The following is a 19,461-nucleotide window of genomic DNA, read 5'->3' on the forward strand; positions in this document are numbered from 1 at the left end:
CCGCTCCCACACCGTCTATATTTGGAAATCATGACCAAATGTGGTGAGCAATGTGGTTACCCTAACGCCTGACGGTTTTCGCCAAAAATAGCAAATTTTTTCCTTCCGCATAGCGTGCAAGCCCAGGAAAAGCGAAAATTGTTTTTTAAAGCCCATTTTGGAAAATGTAATACAAAAGCTTCGGTGAAACTCCTTCTGTAGGATTTCCGATTCGTTGTAATGGAGTTCAACGAAAGAGGGTTTGAAACGAACACAAAAAATCCTTTCCTTCGGGAATCAAAGTCTATCAAACTCCTCGATTACCATGACATACCGTATTTCCTCCGTGGAAATCCGTATGTAACCCACGGATATAGGGCATTCTTGCCCTTCAGGATGTGCATAAAAAGGTAACTTCGGAAGGTTAAAGTAAGCTACCACTCTGGCGGTCGTCAAAACATGGAACGATATCCGGGATGTACGGCCAATTGTCTAAAAAAAAAGTGCCCATGAACCCAAAATTCAAGTCACAACTTTTTATGTATTAAAGCAGTTTTACGTTTTTTTTTGTTTCAGTTTGTTTGTTCTTTCCAATGAATCTATTAATATCTGGTCACATTTGGTTGGCTTTTTCTACTTCTTTTATCTCCTTCTTGTGGATACTTTTGTCACCATTCCAGAAAATGATGGGACATTCTCTGATTACGTTGTGCTATCACTGCTACTCGCAGGTTATATGGTGAGAACACAAGTTTAGATGCTAAGTACTGCTTTACATGTACCATTTGGGAGGCTGTATAATTTTATGTTATCTGTACAATCTTACGGGCAAATTTTAAAAACTGTACATTCTCCGTTCCAGCAGGCAAGTACAGGGACAGTGTAAAAATTTCATAAGAGAGTCAAGACAGAAAACAGTAAAAAAGAAAGCAATTTCAAGAACATAAACAAAAACGTTTTATAAGGAACTTTTACAACTCTGCAGGAGAGAAGGGGCCACGATAATAATAAAATTCTTTTTTTAGTTTAGTTTTCACCGTTTCGTAGTTAATGGCAAAAGTTACAATCAACAATGCTATGAAATTTTTTTCACCCATCCATTTTAATTTAACTTAGCACATTTGTTGTGGTTTGAGTTTTTTCCTGGTTCAACATTTTTTAAACCAGTCTCATTTTTGATTTCCTTTGTTTGAAATTATGATTATAATAAATACCAGACAAAGAAAAATCAAAAGTGAACTGGTTTGAAAATTTTAAGCCAAGAAAAACTTGAACGTCAACATGTCTTCCTTTCTTCTTTTTTTCTAGACTTCCATGTTATTTTCTGCTTTTTACCATTTGTTTTGTTGTCACTCTGAGAGAATTTTCCACTTGTGGCTGTCACTGGATCTAGCTGGTATCTCCCTTGGATTATGTGCTTGCTATGTTCCTGCAATATACTATGGATTCTATTGCCACAAGGTAAGTCAGCTTTCATCCCTGATTGTAATATAAGTTTCAGGGTTGGGATTTAATGGACTTCCATCAATAAATTATTAGAATTAGCTTACTAACAACCGTTAAACTCAGAAGTTGGAGAGTCTAAAGTCCCACAACAAATATTGAATAATATTCCACTTTCACATACTGCAATCTTTATGAAGTAAGCAATGACACTTTCCTCTCAATCAAGCCTGTAAAGCAGAAATCAGCTAAAAGCCCAACCAGCAATTAATGGCTGTCCATTGAATTTAAAAATTGCTGTGAAGAGAACAGTCTGAAGAAAACAGATGATTTCCTTTTTTTTTTAACATAGAGGCACATTAAGTATGCTGTTAGGTACTTATTTGCATTATTTTGATTGCAGGTCTGGCAAGTCTTGCATCTAACTTGTGCAGGTTTCCTAACTTTTGCTTCACTAGCACTTCAATTTCACCCTGCCTTCTTAACATCTAGATGGGCGTCAAGAAGACTGTTAATGTTCTGTAGCCTTGTTGCATATGGTATTGCACCCACTGTGCATTGGGTTTTATTACTTGGGGGATGGAATGACTACATTGTCAAGGTATGTGAACATAAGAGCAAAGCAAGTCAGACTTAGCGTTCCACGAAGAATTTGGTGTTTGCTTATCGCTCAGTGTAAAATGCAGACTGCGGTTATAATGTAACTGTTGAAAAAGCCCAAACCCTTTAGAAATGCTAACAGTTAAGCCTAAATATTGTTTTAGGCCTAATTAGGCATAAGGTTGGCATTTCTAAGGGGTTTGGGCTTTTTCAACAGTTACATTATAACCTCAGTCATACAGAGACTGTCAGGGTGGAGGTGGGGAGGCAGGACAGCCTCTGGGGACGAGAATGTTCTGGCAATTTTCCTTGCCGGGAAATTGTGTGGCAGCATTTCATTGGAAAACTGCGTTTTTCTGGTGGGAAATCATATTAGTGACGAGCAACGGGATAAAGATTAAAGAACAGAAAAGAGCACGAGAGAAGAGGTGACGAAATTTGAGAAATTTAAGGTAAGAAATCCTGGAGAGAAGCCAAGGAAGAAGACGAAGAGAAAATTTCAATATGTAGCTAAGAGAAATAGAGCGAGAGCCAAAACACTCATTTACAACAGTTAGCTTTCAGGTTACATGTTTTCCTTCTTAATATATACCTCACTGCCTCACATATTTTGTAAAACTATAGCTTAAAAAACGAAGAAGGCCGGAAAACATTTGCAATTCCATGTTGACAGAGATTCTGACATGTTTCAACAATCACATTTATAGGCCATTGGTAAAATCTGGATCGGACCGGACCGAATCGGATCGGTTCGGACTGGACCGGACCGGACCGGACCGGGCCGGAGCGACAAAACACGGATCGGATCAATAACAAAATCCCCACCAAAAGTAGACGATCACCAGACAACATGCTGAAGACAGGAGAAGTCTAATTCTGTGCCTTTCTCTCTTGTGTTGTCATCTCCTCATTTATTAAGACTGGTCGAAATTTTTTTTTTTCCAGAGGTGATTACAGATTCCGAAATGGAATTATGAAAGATACGATGTGACGAATTGATGTCAATAAGCGAATTGACTGCGTGCGCGATGGTCTTCTTCCTCAAACATGAAAACTGACAAATTTTTACTTTACCCCAGTCCATGACAATAATTGCACAATAGCCTGATTTAGCAACAGAAGGGGAACGTCAGTTGACAAAAGGAGAGCCCGCAGAATAGTTGGGATTCTACTCAACTAATATGACCTAATATGGATGTTTTTGCTGCACGCGCCATCGTCAACTGGCATTCCCTTTCTGTTGCTAAATCAGGCTATTGTGCAATTAGACGGGACTGGGGTAAAGTAAAGAATTATCATCAGTTTTTATGTTTGAAAAAGACCATTGGGTACGCAGTCAATTCGTCATATCAATCATATCTTTCATAAGTCCACTTCAGAATCTGTAATCACCTTTGGAAAAAAGCATTTCGACGAGTCTCAATTAATGAGGAGACGACTACACAAGAGAGAAAGGCACAGAATTTGAGCATGTTTCCTGGTGTTAGTGATCCGGTCCGAGTTTTGTCATTTAGGGAAGCACAAAATTGCCAATTTTCGAGTCAAGATGTGGGAATGTTTTTCATGTGTTTTACTTTATTGTTGGTTATTAGCTTTCGCAAACTTAGTGGCCCCTAAAGAAGCCATAATAATTATACATTGCTTCATGCATAGATGCACACTTCAAATTTTCATCATGGGCACACTGACGTATATGACGCTGATGTTCTTTCCTGCATGATGCCTCCCCAGGGGGGGACTCCTCGTCGTCTCGCTTAGGGGTGTAAATTTCGGATTTTGGTCTTACTTGTGGTGTTCTGGGCAAAATGCACTATGTAGCCGTGAAGGTCTCCATTAGGGTTGCGTGCAAAGAAATATAGGTGAAAGTATGAGATGATAATGTCTTTGCCATCATCAAAAGTCACTGTATTTTTTATTTCTCTGTGTTTTAATATGGCCTCTTTTAGGGGTTCCCCCCACTTCCCCCCCCCCCCCCCCCCCCCCCCCCCCCCCCCCCCGAACCCGGGGCTGCCTCCAGCTCCTAGAGAAACTTTCCTTGCAGGTCACCAACGATGAGCTCATGTTCGGTTGCATCAACAATCTTTAATTTGGTAGCCAGTCGGTAGTGTCTTTTGGTAGCCTGTCGGCCAACAATTGGCCTACAGTTGGTTGGGGGGAAGCACTTCAAAATTACCCTCAACTGTGTCCCTGCTGCCATCATACTAAAACCAAATGTGGACATTCTCCTGACTGTTTTTCTGAAGCAGCGATGTTTTGGAGTTCAATTGTGTTCATTAATCTCCTTTTTAGTTTTTTCAAAGGACTTCTCATTATTATTATGTCTTCTAAGTTAATGTACATCAACCCATTGACTCCTCTGGGGCACTCCGACACCTAAGTAAAATTGTCTGGCGTTAGACAGAGTAAAATCTCTTAAGTTCCACTCCCAAATATTCTTTTTTTTTTTTTTTTCAGCTCCTTTTTCCAAAGGTGGTTGTTATGTATTTGCTTGGAATAATTGCTGTAGGATTTTATGCTTTAAAAATACCAGAAAGATGGTTCCCAGGTAAAGGCATCAACCCTATTAGTAAAGTCCAAAACAACTTTGCTTACTTACTAGTATACTTAACAATTATTCCATGAGCGTGCGTTAGATATGAGATGATAGATAGCCAATGAGGTGCGTAGCGCCGAGTTGGCTATAATCATGTCATATCCAACAAGCGCCAGTGGAATAATAATTGTGTTATTAAAAACGCCCCCAAAATATAGAAAACTAGACTACAATAAAAATAAAAAGGCCCAAAAAATCACGCATATGCTTGCCGTGTTTGTAGATCATGGTATAATGGCTCATAACCCATGATGGCTTAAGCCAATCAAAACTCTCAAATTGCATTATCCAATGATCCAGTTTTTAATAATTAAATATACCCCTAATAATCCTCAACCTCGTTCCCACGGTCTCCATCGTGCTCATTGACAAAGAGACCCTGGGAACGTCGGAGGTTGAATAATCCTTTGTGAACATCATTGAGAGTTTATCATCAATTCTTTCTTGAATTCGAAGTTTTAAAAGAAAGTCTTTTGGAGGAAGATCCAAAACCTAAATCCTTGAATTTGGTTAGTCAAGGCCTTGCAGTAGGGATATGGATGGCCTGCGTAGCTGACGAGATTGTTGGCACAGGAGCACATGTCAAATAACAAGTGGCAAAGCTGCATGGAGAATTGGAGGGATGCTGTGGGATTTGACAGCACCCCTCCCCACTCTCCATGTGGCTTTGCTGCCATTATTTGCCTCACGCCAGCTATGCAGATCAAGATATGGACAGCATTCCCTATGCTATTTTGGTCCCTAACTTTGGATTCTCACTCCCAGTTTTTCATTTTTATCTGCAGGTAAAGTGAATTTTGTGGGTGCCAGTCACCAATGGTGGCACTTACTTATTGTACTGGCTTATAGCTGGTGGCACCATTTCAATGTTGTCTACATGAAGGATAGACTGATGACGTCCAGTCACCAGTGCGGTGTCGGAGATGACCCTAATGAAACAATCGATCCTTTTTTGTCAAGTTTGTAACAACGTTTGGAAATCTTTGAAATATAAAACAAACTAGGTACTTTACAAGTACATGCATTCTGTTCTATCTCATCTAAGATCCCTTGACCCATGTACAGTACATGTATACGTATAACTTCTCACAGCCTGTTTGTGTTATTTTTGATCAAAAATTAGACCATTTAGGGAGATGCAAGCTTTGCATTCCTCCAAAATTTCTAGAGAGTGGTTGAAAACCAAAAGGAAAAACCAAAGGGGTGGTCCACTTTGACTGTTCTCAATGTCCAAGAATCTGTTCAAAGTAATATTTTTCCCATTGTCTCATGGTCTCAGCTACAGTAGTTGATGTGAATCTCCCTGATTGAAGCACATTTTTGCAAACTGTGCATGACCTTGGGTCAGGTTTGTGTAACGCAATAGCGCATCTTTGTTGACATTTTTTTGCCGCATTAGCACAAGGCCGAAAAAAAAGCTGAATAATTGATAGAAAATGCATTGCACAATGAGCTATTTCTGAAATTTTGAATCCGATATACCAGATAATCAAATGATCAAAATTCTTTATTTTAAGAATGCATCGGGTGATGATAAGCGCTTTTGCCACCCAAGAATTTATCAGTTTTTGATGAAAAATGACTGGCTTGTTGTCAAAGCCAAAAGGTTTAAAACTGGAGATTTAACTACGTTTAACAAGATCTTTTACCGTTTGAAGTCAATAATAGCATGATGTCTTCTGTGAGCATTTACACCTACTAGTATGTTATGAAACAAAATGTTAGCAACTGTTCCATGGCAGACTTTTTATTGATTTGAAAGCAATCAAAATGTACTCTAATTTTATTTCCAATCAACTATTCCAAGTTACATAATAATATAGTTAAAGAAAGAGTGACCCTCGTGCACACAAGCATTATCCATGATTGCGGCCTATGGTCAGGAGATATTAGTCACTTCCCAAGAGAGAGCAATGTATTGAAAAGAGCAGAATGATATGTGTAACTTATTGTAAGTTCAAATGAGACATTCAAATGTGCAATGTAAAATGATTTCTGATTAGTTTTATCTTGATGGTTTTCCATGGTTTTCTATAGAATGTGGGAGAATATTTCACAAGAAATTTATTGTATACAATAAGCGTTTAGCAAAAAAATTCACTTACCAAGAGGATGAGGCCATATTTCAACAAACATGCAAACGTGCTGGCCATTTTCCACTCAATCTCCAGCTAATAATATATTCAAAATGTTTTGAATTTCATGGCTGAATTCAAAGTTTTATGAAATACTGCACTGTATTCACAGGAAATCCAGGAAGTACCACAATGACTTTGTATTCATAGGAAATGCTTAGCTCTGATTGGCTTGTGTGAAATAATATTTATAACTTTTATAGGATAATAAATTAATATTTATAGTACAATATTTTTTGCCATTTATATTGATTTTATCGCTGCTTATGGTGCTAATCCCTTTGATGTCCAAACCGGCCTAAACCGGTAATACTTAGTATTTTACTCTGTCTAACGCCAGACGATTTTACTCGTCAATGGGGAACCCCTGGGAGTCAATGGGTTAACCACTCAATGAAAAACTATGTCACCATTAATGTTGCCTCTAATAATTGCAATTTAGCCTTGTGCTACAGGACGAGTAAATAAACAACTATTATTGATAATTATTGTTACAGTTTTGTTTATCACTATCACTATTATTATAATAAGTCAGTGAGAACTGATTTGAAAGATGGACAACAAGTTTGCTAAAATTTGAAAATGTGCCAACAACCAATGCAATAGACCACTTTCGATATAACATTATATTAAAATCAGCTTAAAACAGTAAACATGATTTTGAGGTTCTGGGGTAATAAGGATTTGTATGAGTTTTGTCCTTGGAGCCTCAAGGCGATGTCTTCTGTCTACAACGGATTTTTAATATGATATCAAAGTTGGTCTATTGAAAGCTTCTTTCATTCCCTTTGGAACTTTTGCAGGATACGATATGCCAAAAGGAGTGAACACTGTCTAGCTTGTTAAGTCCTTCTGCTACTTAAAAATTAATGTTCTACACAACCCTGGAAAATCAAACAACCTAAACAGCAACCTAACTGGGCAAATTAATGCCAATCAGCTCTTTGTGTTTAGTTTGATGGTCCACTATTTGAAACCTTTTTTAGCGGCGGCATCCTTTGTGTTGCTTACAGTCAGGGCCAAGCTTCTCTCCCATCTCCTGTTTCCTGTCACTCAGAATCATAAACCAGTGGTGGAAGTTTTTGAAGTGAGCCTTGGTCTTGTGCTGAGATTCTTCCTAATTCTCTCAAGCAGTGGCACAGACAGGTCTTCATCAGCAAATAAATAATTAATGTTATTCTCTTTCCACGATTCTTGTTTTTGAAGCACTTCAGGGCTTCTCACAATGTTTGCTTCATTTACACCACCACATTGTGTGTTTGTTTGAGAATCCTTTACAAATGATTTGCAAGGGTTTCTTTTTCTTATGGTCACTTTTTTAACTTTGGGGCTGCAATCTTTATCTTTACCTGAAACGGTGTTAGGTTTCACGTAAACTGCCTCTTGTAATACATTTGAGTTGCATTCTTTTGTTGTACTTTTAGCACAATGCACTTCAAATTTGGAGGTTATGGTTTCAGTGACACCAGTGTTGCGTGACAAACATGCATTTCCATTCCTGGAATCTGCCAACTGTGAAGTGGAATGCAGAAATGATGAAGGTTTATCAGGCTCAAGGCTGGTAAGCACTTCATCATCATCATCACTACACCAAAGGTCACTGGACCCAAAGATCTCAGACAGGTTCATACCATTCAGTCGGTTGTTTGTCATCTTTGTTTTCAAACTGTGTTCCAAACAAGGCTCCTTAGAATAATCATCCTCATCACTTGAATCAACAACAACATAATTTTCACTGCATGAGATACGTTTCTGATCCAGTTTCCTCCTTATATGCGATGTAACTGAGGCATTATGATTACAACTGCACTCCTTATTTTCTCTTCTTTCAAGCATGCAATGTAATAGGTCCGAATCAACTCTTGCAACCTTTGACTCCAAATTATTAGAATCCTTTTTATCAAGGCCAGTATGGTTTTCATCCCTTGACTTGAACACCGGGTTAATGTCGGTGTTCCCCTTAACGTTTATCTTAAAGTTAGGGGGCTTGAAAACATTTTTAAAGACACTTTTAGTATCATCAGAACTTTGACGGTCACATCTGCCTTCTTCATCACTATCATTGTCAAAATCACTGCCAGTATTACCGTCTTTTAGTCCTTCAGAGGAAGCACAGCTTTCCATGGAATTACAATGGTGATCACCACCGGATGGCAATATAGAATCAATGATGTCCTGCAGTGAGTCTTCTTCCCAAATCTTGGCAGCTGATTCAGGTACTTTTTCAGCCGTGATTGAAGATGCAAAGCAATCTTCAGGCAGTTGCTCCACACTTAAATCTTTCATTTGTTTCGACAGTGAGTCAATTTCACTTTCAGAGCAACGGGAAGTTGACACCTTTTGAGCTTGCTTCCTCTCTATAATGGACATATTGTTAAAGTTATTTTATTATAATTGATATGATAGCTGATTCAACAGTAATGGGCATAAATACCCCTAGCAGGGTGGCTTAGTGGTTATCTATCGGGCCTCCCACCACTGCGAGCCGGGGTTCAATTCTGGCCTCGGCCAGCATGTGGGCTGAGTTTCACTCGATCTCAACCTGACTCGAGGGCTTTTCTCTGGGTACTCCGGTTTTCCTCCCTCATCAAAATCGACTCACAGCTAATTAACATCTAGCTGTGGTGCTGTGCTCCGACATCAAACATGGACTGTATAGCGGCAGCCAGACGCGCCTTTGTAAGCTTTCAGCCCGATGTCGTGAGCCGCACCCTTCGCAATTCAGTCCTCGACTGCAAGTAAGGGTGATTAGCACTAGCAATATTTATTTATTTATATTTAGCTGCACTCAGCACCCTTCATGCAAGGAGCAAAGTCACAAGAAGCTTACTTTTGTGTTATGTTCCCATGATGAATGATGGGAATTCATGGGAACATATGAACCCACAAATGACCAGCTCCCAACATACATACATGTAGCTCAGTTGGTTAGAGCATTGCACCAGCATCCTGAGGACACTGGTTCAAACCCTGTTGAAGTCCTGGATTTTTCAGCCTTCTCTATGCAATTGCTAAAATTGCATTGTAAATAATTGCGAGGATCCCAGGTTTACTTGATTGTCCTATTACGAGGAATGCGCGGGTTACAGCAGGCTCAAGTCACAGTCAGCAAATATATCATGGAGAATGCGGTTTGACAGTTAGGATGTGGACAGCAGTAGTATCAAAGTGAGTTTCGACCCATAGCAGAGGTCTCTTTTCCCGTACTCGTCAGCTCAGTGACAACGTGTCGGTAGTGTGTCGGCCAACGCGTCAGTAGTGTGTGGGCCGACATCTCGGTAGAGTGTTGGTGGGGTGTCGACCGATGCATTGGCCGACATGTTGGCTAATGCGTTGGTGGGATCAGATTCTTAACTTTTACCCAGTGAACACAAAAAGAAAAGAGACCCTGCTAGCATGGAAAGAAAATTAATACTCAAAACAGAGAATATTATTTAAGAGTCTGTCAACTAACTTGTCTTTTTCAGTGATTTTGCAGCCACTGCATTTTTGAATTCCTCTTCAATTTCAGGATAAACTTTATTAACAAGCTAACAGGGAGTAAAATACACAGAATGCACAGTTATTGAGCAAAGTCCCTTCAAAATAATAATCCTCTACAATACTGGAACAGGATTGGTCTGCAAGGCTGCACCACTATAAGAGGGCACATGGGTTAGTTGCTTCAGTGATAAATTATTAATTTTATAATAAAGATTTCATTTGGGACCTTCAGATACTGTTTCTCGCTCCTAATTTCAAAATTTCAAACACTACAATATTATTTTAAAAATGACTGATGGGCTCAGTCTGGGGAAAAACAAATTTAGGTGGCTTTTGTGCTGTTTGTGGTAACTGGTATTTTGAAAAACTCCCTGCAGATTTCCAGGGATACCAAACCAGCTGCACTAATTTGTAGAGAAAACATATGCTGTATGCAAAACAATATTATTGGGATAACTACCTCTTACTAACACCAACCAAGTTTGAAGGCTGTACAATATGCTACAGCCTTTTTCCAATTCAACTTTGCACCCAAAACATACAGTCATAATATAAAATAATTCAGCTGGAAGAAACAAGGAGTAAAGTTCATGAAAACCAGGATAGTAAGATAATAATCATCATAATTAATATTACATGTACATCCCTAGGGATTTGAATCAAGCAACAATAAAAATTTTTTAAAACTTTAAAATAATATACTGTAGCAGGCTGTATCATATACACTGTAAATAGAGGCTGCTGAATAGGCTGATCATACCACGCAAATAACAATTATAATACCATGTACGGTATATGTATGATCATGATATATTCATTTTTATGCAACCAATACTATCAATCATTCCACAATTTCATTGTGGCTTGTTGCTTAAACTTTGGCTGTCATTTTTCCTAAATAGTGGCATAACACACACACTCAATGGTCACTTGAAAAAAATTTTCTTGCAGCCTTATTATTAAATAATCAATAAAAAACTAATGCTTTAAATTAAAAGTCTACTTACTTCTCTTGTTTCAACAGTAACAAAAGAATCAGGACATGTTTCACCTAATCCTACATTTTGCCACTCAATTTCATAGCATTCCACCTTCTGCTGGATTCGAGCTTTCACTATTCTATAAAGTAAACGCAAATGAACATGAAAGTCTTTTATGCTGTTTTTTGATTCAAGAAAGGAATAAATTTTAAGGTCTTTACAAGCTCTGAAATGAGCAGGGTGAGAAGTAAATTTAAGTTAATGTTAGTGGACGGATAGTACAGTTTAGAAAGATACTTGCAGATACTAGCAAAACTCTCCCCAACCGAGCCATTAGAAAGACTTACCAATTTGAACATGGCTTGACCACTTTCACTATTATTTAGCATATTCCTTTAATCACTCACTGAAAAACTATGTCCCCATTATTTAACCCTTTGATGTCCAAACTGGCCTAAACCAGCTCTGGATTTAGCATTTTTACTCTGTCTAATGCGAGACAATAATATTTTACTTGTCAATGGGGAACCCCTGGGAGTCAATGGGTTAAAACAGCAAAACAGTGAGCAGTACACAAACTTAAGATATTGTCCTATTATAATTCTTGTCTCCTTATAAATATGGTGCACGTGTATAACACCCCTGACAGCTAAGTGATAAGAAATTCCTATCAAAATCAGTGATTTAAGAACAAGCAGTCCCTGAAAGGAGACTAAGAACCTCTCCATTATTTCTATGCAAGGGTCTTCTCCCCCTTAGATATAGACAAGACATTTACAGATTCTTTGTGCAATGGCTGGGCAAAAATTGGGGCAAGATGCTGATGGTTTCATTGTTGGTTGATTCAAAAATTATTTTTCTGACATATTCAATAATTTTTTATTTCCTGGATGCATCAGATACTATATCTTGTTATCTTTTAAAAAACTCTTACTTCTCTGGTTGAACCAAAGTGGTTGACTGGTAATCCAATAATGATGTCATTTGCCAGTAAGTGATCAATGGTAAAACCTTTTAAAGAAATATTGTGGTCCATAAGCCAAATTTTCATTAAAATTAATATACAGTCAAAGCTCTCATAAGGAACCACCCACTCAGGGTTATTCGAAAAAGTGGTTGCAACTAGAGCTGGTCGCTTATGAGAGCCCATTCTCTATTATAAACAATACAGGATGGTCACTTACGAGAGCTTTCAGCAAAAGTCTCTGGGATTTGTGGGGGGGGGGAGTCTAGGTCTTGACAAATACAAGTAGTATTTTTTTATTTTATTTCATTAACTTTGCCAGTCAAGCTGGCAGAGCGCCACAACAGCTTGCGCCAATTACTGTGGCCCCTTTTTTACCCTCCCAACCATGATACACAACAGAAGACAGACCACAACACCGGGAACTACGTGCCCTACTCTTAGCGACAAGTGTGTGGGTTCTTTTACGTCCCACAGGATTATTAACATTTAAGGATTGTGAGACGGGACCTCCGGCTTATCGTCCTTATCTGAGAAGACTTGAAAGTCTAACCATTTGCAGATGTAGTTACAAAGGCAGCACTTTCTCCTCAGTTATTTGAAGACCCTGAGTGTTGGTCCGGCCGGAGTTGAACTCGCGACCTCCCGCGTGACAGTCCGGTGCTCAACCAACTGAGCCACCGGTGCGCGGTCTAAGTCTTTAATCAAGCCAAAACCAGCACTGTAGGAAAAAGTGGGGGGGGGGGGGGGAAGGACTATAGCCCCCCAGCCCCTCCCTCTCTGCAGCCCCTGAATGCTTATTGTTTTTAGGCCAATCATGTTTGAGGACTTCATGCACCAAAACCGCAATCTGAATAAAATTGTCAAAAGGAAATTCTTTGGCTAAAAAAATAGTTTTTCCCTAGTTTACAAGTTTCAAGTTATCTATTTTATTCACAAACGACCAGAATTAGCTCAGGTTTAATCAATTATCTGGAAAATCTAAAGCCGACACAATTCTTGACCCGCAAACATAAACACTCTGCCGTTTAGCAAAGGCATTTCCGATTTGTGAAATACACTGTAACATTCCGAGACATATTTCAGGTGTTCACAGTTTTCCCAGTAGCACTTAAACGTAAAGTGGATGTAGTTGCTAATAATAATTACCGGTACAATTTACATGTAGTTGCACATTTCTCACCTTGCTTTGGGTGTATTCCTCTGGCCAGTCTAAATTCCTCAAACAAAATTCCTTTGAAGAAAGGAATTAACAATTTGAAACAACTCATTCTGTGAACAAATCATTGATTTTCTTATGTAATCTTGGCATACCATTTCTCTCTTGCAACAATTGACCATTTTTACATTCCCCATAATACACTTTGTTTGCCCCCCAAATTTGGCATGAACCATTGTTTTCAAATGCTCTTGGGAATATGCAGTGTCCCAAGAGCATTTGAAAACAATAGTTTATTTAATAAGCAAAATTTGGGGGGCAAACAAAGTGTATTATGGGGAATGTGAAAATGGTCAATTACATGCTTCCAGTGTAAAAATTATTCATTATGAGAATGTTCAAAAGAACTTTAATTAAAGAACTTCATCAAATATCCTCATAAAGACTTAATTTTCTTTCTGAAGTCTTTTGCGATTATCTTAACTGGTCTTCAAGGGTCATTTGTGAACCTTGAAGGACCTTATTCCAGATTTTAAGGGGGCAGGTGTGAGGTGATTTTTTACCCTTACTTCAATAACAAAAAGATGCTTTTGCATTAATTCAGACCAAAAAATTATAATTCTACACTATCTTTACCAAAAAACAAAATTTATCAGTGCACCCTCACAAAGATAATTTTTTGGTTGGTATAGCAGTGGACGTAGAGGATGGAAATGGACAGAAATTTGAAAAGTTGAGTTGGAGAAGTCAGAGAGCTTTGAAAGATCTTTCTCATGAAGGATTTTAAATAGCACACTTACAGAGAATTGTTAAAGTGCTGAAAGAAATTAAATTGCCCGATTACATGGCAAGTTTTCAGACTGGGCTGAAATTTTTGGCATGGACATGACATGGCTTTTCAACCTGGTTAGCTCAAGCCAGCCAGGGTTTGCAGTCCAAAGTTAAATTTTTCATAGAACAAGTCCCCTTAAACGCTTTTCACCAAAATTCACTATCCATTTTCAATAAAAAAATTAACGTCACCTGCAGTCCCCTTAGTTCTGGATTCATGATCTTGAGAGAAACTCGTTGAGGAACAACTTTAGGAGCCAAAAACTCTTGAATAACCTATGAATTCAATGGAAGTACATGAAGGCAGACTGTAGTCTTTCAATAAACCTACATGTAGTAATATCCAGTAATGTACATCCTACCCTCTGTATTTTTGTAATACATGCAACATGTACATGGCATCATTATGGAAATCAAAGACAAAAAGGCAAACTTGCAAAAGTTCGTAAACTGAAACAAAAATTAGTGTGTGACTCCTTAAGCCAAAGGCCGGTGAAGGGTCACTAACTGGCAACATCTGAATACATGCACCTGGTCCAGTGAACAACTCTCAAATGAAAGTGACGTTGCTTTGACCAATAATAAAAGTTGTCCCAAACATCACCATGGGCAAAAACTTTGAAAGAACTGCATGAAGCTTTTAAATTAGTGTTAACCAAAACTCTGCTTGGCTGTTTACGATAAAATATGAAACATTACTGTTAGGTCACTCACTGGACGGACAGAAAAACATTATTTTGGCTTGAGATCATGAATGGCAAGAACAGTTGTTACAATGCATGCCATGACCACAAGCCAAAATTCTATTTTCCTGTCTGTAACTCAGTCAATAAGTCCATGTAAACCAACCCCTAAGTTAGATTAGAAATTGACCATATAACATGGCTTATTAATTAATGTGCCACTTATTTATTGAAAGATGTGATGGAAAGAACAGTTTGTTGAAAGAATAAACGAATTTCTTTCAGTATAACTAGCCTAACCTTATGATGAGGAAAATTCTTGTCTTTAAGAGCTTTGCTGAAAAATTAAAGTATTATTTTACAGGTAAGAGTTCTGTCAAATCTGTTCATGTTTTGAGTATATTATGCATTTCATCAGGTGTGAATGAAAGTAAGGATCCGAACTGGTTTCTCCAATTGACATCTTAAGGTGTAAAAAAGGAGCAATACTACGAAAACCACCGATCTGTGGAATAGGCCCGAATTACTGAGTCACTGCTCCGCCACTTTCGTTAAACATTTTGATCAAATTCCTTTCCCATGAGCCTTAAGGTGTACAAAACAACCGCAACAATGGAAAAACACGTTTTCAAAATTTATCTCTGCTTTCTTTGGCAATCGCAGAAAAACTTCCTATGAAGAAACCTGTGGTGAAGTCTTTCCCTTTTCCGATAATGTCTTGTAAGTCTCCTCCGAGAGCTTTTCCACAATAATATTACAGAGCCCTCCATATGCGCTCAGTCCTGCCAATACCTCTTTAAAAGTAATCCACTGGACCTGTCTTTATACAGCCTTTGCTATGAACTGAATTGTGTGGGACATTAACGAACCTCTACTCATTGTAAGTTGGAAATTAAAGAGTAGGGAATGGAAGTTCCTGATGTCATAGTCTAGCTTTATTCTGGGGTAAGGGGTTAGAGGATCTTTCACTTCCTTTAACAGTGATTGTAAACTGCATCACAAGAAGTTTGGCTAAGTCCTGCAAACAACCTTAATTAAAATAAATCCCAAACAGCCCCTAGGGGAGTGGCCAATCATCATAATGCTTGACTTCACTACTTCACTATTCAGCACTTAGTACCTTCTAACAAGTTTCTCCACACTTGGAAGGTCTTTATCTTGACATGTGCTCTTTGTCCATTCACAAAACCTTAATTGCAATAATATTATAATTATTATTTGAAGTGAATCGAATGAGAAAATAATATTATGAACAAGGCAACATTCAACAAACATCCACGAAAAGAACTAACATTACTGCTTTCGATATCATTTTTACATGTAAGTTAATGCTAAATAGCTAAATACTGTAGGAAACAGACAACTTTTTTGAAAGACATGTTTCGGCATGCTTATGCCATCATCAGTGATCATTAAACTGATGATGGCATAAGCATGCCGAAACATGTCTTTCAAAAAAGTTGTCTGTTTCCTACAGTATTTATCATACTTGCTACTATTGTGGCCTTATGTAAATAGCTAAACCTGTGTAAAGGAGCAATCTTCAGAATTTCATTTCTTATGACGACGGATATCACTCCTGTCCCAAGATTAATGATCTTTCATGGGACAGATGATGGCATATTAAAAACTGAAACCACCAAAGCAGAGGATTAATCCACCAATCACAAAGTAAGTTAGATGTGATCCAATAACTTGCTCCAGGACCATGGATAGGTCCAACGTTAGTGAAAAATGGAATAGCAAGAGTAAAATAATTATTATATCGATTGGAATTTGAACTTCAGAGTATGAACATTAATGAAATTAAGAATCAATAAATGAATTAAATGCAAAAATTGTGCTAACAATTTCGTGGCCTCCGTTGCTCTCTTGAGATCATGGAGCTGCACTTTTACTGGAGCATCACCTGCTGTGGCTATGCAAGCCGATGCAGGAGATACTATATATGATACATGTACAGGTGAAGGCCTTCGGAGCAGTCTTTTGGCTGTTCTTGCACCAGGTGCGTTTTTCCTCAGTAACCTACATGTACTGCTGCTTTTCTTCTGCCTGGCAACCAATAAGCACCAAATTTAAACTTAGATCACAAGGACCACTTGGCCTTTAAATGCCTGTGTCATACAATAACTGTACTCTTCTGTAAATAAATATTGTACTGTAACACTGAACGAACCAAAAGGTGCTGTTATGTCATACTCAACCCTAGCAAGGTGTTAACAACATTGGGATTTCTATGCACACGCCAACGCGTGTACATGTATGTTTTACCTGTCAATTAAGTTGTCTTGATCGACACTCCTAATCAACTTCATGGCAATTTCTTTCCCAACTCCAGACACTCCTTGAGGAAGGTAGTCACAACCTAACAGTACTGCAAGAGCAACCAGTGTCTTCCTGTTGAGATCTACAAAGTGTTTCATCATCAGACACTATGTACAGTTAACTTAATGTACAGTATATAATTATGTTACAAATCATTTTGATTTCAGGGGATAATTTGTCAACCTACAGGTTAAAATCAATCTTAAACATCTGCTAGCCCTTAGGAACAAAATTAATCATCAGGCCTACAGTTCATGCAGGAGACAAAGGAAATTTAGAAGCAAACTACTTTAGGCTCAGCCTAAAAAATTATCACCTGAAATAAAAGTTGACCTTACAATGTATGTCTTGCCCAAGGCACTTACTTACAGTACGTCCAAAATGCCCATAATTAAAAAGGAAAGGAAAGGAAAGCAACTTTATTTAAGTGTCTAGTCGTTCTCAGACTAGCACTGGAGCACTAATTGGGGACACTTCAAACTGAAATGAACAATCAACATAAATCAAGTCAAATGTTGGGTTCTTTTTTGAGGATAGGGGGAAACCGGAGTACTCGGAGAAAAACCTCTCAGTGCAGAGAAGAGAACCAACAAACTCAACCCACATACATAGTGTATGACACGGAGTCTGGAATTGAACCCACGCCACATTGGTGGGAAGCAAGTGCTCTCACCACTGTGCCATCCCTACACCCCAATTTTGATATCCAACACAAAATGTCTGTTCAAGTCTAAGCATTAATTTTGTTTAAAACAGAAACTAAAAAAGTGGATTAAAATCATTGATACCAATGACTTGATGTGATCTGCTATAATTGCACATGATTAATTTAAGCAATGAAAAACTACAAATATTTGTGCCAGCCCGTCAATTCAGAGTCATTGAGAAGTGCAATAATAATGTTCAAAATAACATCAAATAAGACGTCATACTAAGCTGAGCCTCTACATCCGCCATTTTGTAGCATTCCACAGACGCATCCTAAAGGAGAAGATTTAAATTGGAGATTAACCCATTCACCCCTAAACCGGCCTAAACAGGCCAATTACTTAGTATTTTACTCTGTCTACCGCCAGAGTATTTTACTCTGTCTAATGCCAGACTATTTTACTCGTCGATGGGGAACCCCAGGAGTCAATGGGTTACCGGTAATATCAAATGAGAATCAAAGTGAGTTTTACAATTTTTAATAATATCTACATGTATGTCTAAGTACAGTGCATTGGCCTACTCTGGCAATAATCAGATGATCCTGTATGACTTTGCAATCAATAATTGTTACTTTTAGCATGGTTGCTTAACCACTGAACTAGAGAAAACTAATTGGTTGAGCACCCGGCTGTCAAGCAGGAGGTTGTGGGTTTTAACCCCGGCTGGATCAACACTCAGGATCTTAAAATAACTTAGGAGAATGTGCTGCCTTTGTTACATCTGCAAATGGTTAAACTTTCAAATATTCTTGGACAAGGACTATAAACCGTAGTCCCAGACTCACATCTCTTGCTCATGAACTCTGAGGGACGTTAAAGATCCCCACACTATTTGAAAAGAGTAGGGGATTGAGTCCTCAGTGTTGTGGATGTCCTGTTCTCTCCAACAGAAGTAGCTGCCTTGGCTTATAAAACTCATTAATAATTCATGATGGGAAATAACAGAAATGTTTCATCTGATACAGATTTCTCGTCATTGACATTTACAAAAACGTTTCTTTTGATTTTCCCTGTGAAAATGCCTTGAATCACCAAAAATACCTAGTGTAAGTTATATACAATATTCGTGTCAGATCTGTATCACATTTTTCAAAGTTTTGGCAATGTAACAACTAACCTTGCCACTGATACAGAGATCTTTGTAAACAGTTCTTGCTCCATACAGAAACGCATCACCATCGTTGGTTATGCATCCATCTACAATCTAAAAAGGTTTATTTGTAATTATTCATGACAAACAAAATGTTATTAACTACTTCCTGTAACATACTTATTTATTTCATATGACTTTTAAGCCTTCAATTAATTTTTTCAAACTCATTATTAATTAAGCAAAATTACTGGACATACACGTACAGCCATTCACCAACTAAATGCCCAAACAACCACTTTTAAGTTAAATATTTACCATATCAGATGCAATGTATCAATTTTTTTACAAACTCAAGGCAAAGCCAAGTGTAATAATAATTATTATGATAAAAATTTTTAAATACAAAAAAAAGACATACTTAATTGACCACTCCCCATAGGGGCTTTTCAGGGCCGATGAAACACAATCACGACCGAACAGAAC

General features: G+C 38.1%; 2 protein-coding genes and 1 long non-coding RNA gene across 3 annotated transcripts in view; 2 read left to right on the forward strand and 1 right to left on the reverse strand.

Annotated features, from left to right (window-relative positions):
- Positions 1-91: 91 nt before the first annotated feature.
- On the forward strand, positions 92-6,982 carry LOC138005386 (progestin and adipoQ receptor family member 3-like). Its single transcript, XM_068851627.1, has 6 exons — positions 92-389; positions 556-718; positions 1,288-1,440; positions 1,826-2,023; positions 4,477-4,567; positions 5,401-6,982. Exons 1-6 carry the CDS (start codon positions 220-222, stop codon positions 5,580-5,582), a joined length of 957 nt encoding a protein of 318 aa, XP_068707728.1. The 5' UTR covers positions 92-219; the 3' UTR covers positions 5,583-6,982.
- Positions 6,983-7,359: 377 nt separating this feature from the next.
- LOC138005371 (flap endonuclease GEN homolog 1-like) overlaps positions 7,360-19,461 on the reverse strand; it is a 14,162-nt gene continuing 2,060 nt past the window's right edge. Inside the window, exons 3-13 of the mRNA XM_068851615.1 lie at positions 19,003-19,089; positions 18,108-18,156; positions 17,122-17,257; positions 15,971-16,039; positions 15,151-15,187; positions 14,360-14,443; positions 13,361-13,411; positions 12,148-12,224; positions 11,241-11,352; positions 10,205-10,280; positions 7,360-9,107 (exon numbers count right to left, since the gene is read on the reverse strand). Of these exons, the coding sequence (XP_068707716.1) occupies positions 7,810-9,107; positions 10,205-10,280; positions 11,241-11,352; positions 12,148-12,224; positions 13,361-13,411; positions 14,360-14,443; positions 15,151-15,187; positions 15,971-16,039; positions 17,122-17,257; positions 18,108-18,156; positions 19,003-19,089 (2,076 nt within the window). The 3' untranslated portion in view covers positions 7,360-7,809. The remainder of the gene's footprint in view (positions 9,108-10,204; positions 10,281-11,240; positions 11,353-12,147; positions 12,225-13,360; positions 13,412-14,359; positions 14,444-15,150; positions 15,188-15,970; positions 16,040-17,121; positions 17,258-18,107; positions 18,157-19,002; positions 19,090-19,461) is intronic.
- On the forward strand, positions 8,192-11,218 carry LOC138005432 (uncharacterized). Its single transcript, XR_011123821.1, has 3 exons — positions 8,192-8,311; positions 8,848-8,966; positions 10,262-11,218. It is a non-coding gene; the product is annotated as an uncharacterized lncRNA (long non-coding RNA).

Source organism: Montipora foliosa, chromosome 1, assembly GCF_036669935.1.
Source record: "Montipora foliosa isolate CH-2021 chromosome 1, ASM3666993v2, whole genome shotgun sequence".
Classification (NCBI taxonomy): Eukaryota; Metazoa; Cnidaria; class Anthozoa; order Scleractinia; family Acroporidae; genus Montipora; species Montipora foliosa.

Bases quoted from the DNA above. Each gene is read 5' to 3' on its own strand.
- LOC138005386 (XM_068851627.1), top strand. From the start codon at position 220: ATGGAGTTCAACGAAAGAGGGTTTGAAACGAACACAAAAAATCCTTTC. The intron at 390-555 runs GTAACTTCGGAA...TTTTTGTTTCAG, and splicing joins TTCAGGATGTGCATAAAAAG to TTTGTTTGTTCTTTCCAATG. The intron at 4,568-5,400 runs GTAAAGGCATCA...TTTTATCTGCAG, and splicing joins ACCAGAAAGATGGTTCCCAG to GTAAAGTGAATTTTGTGGGT.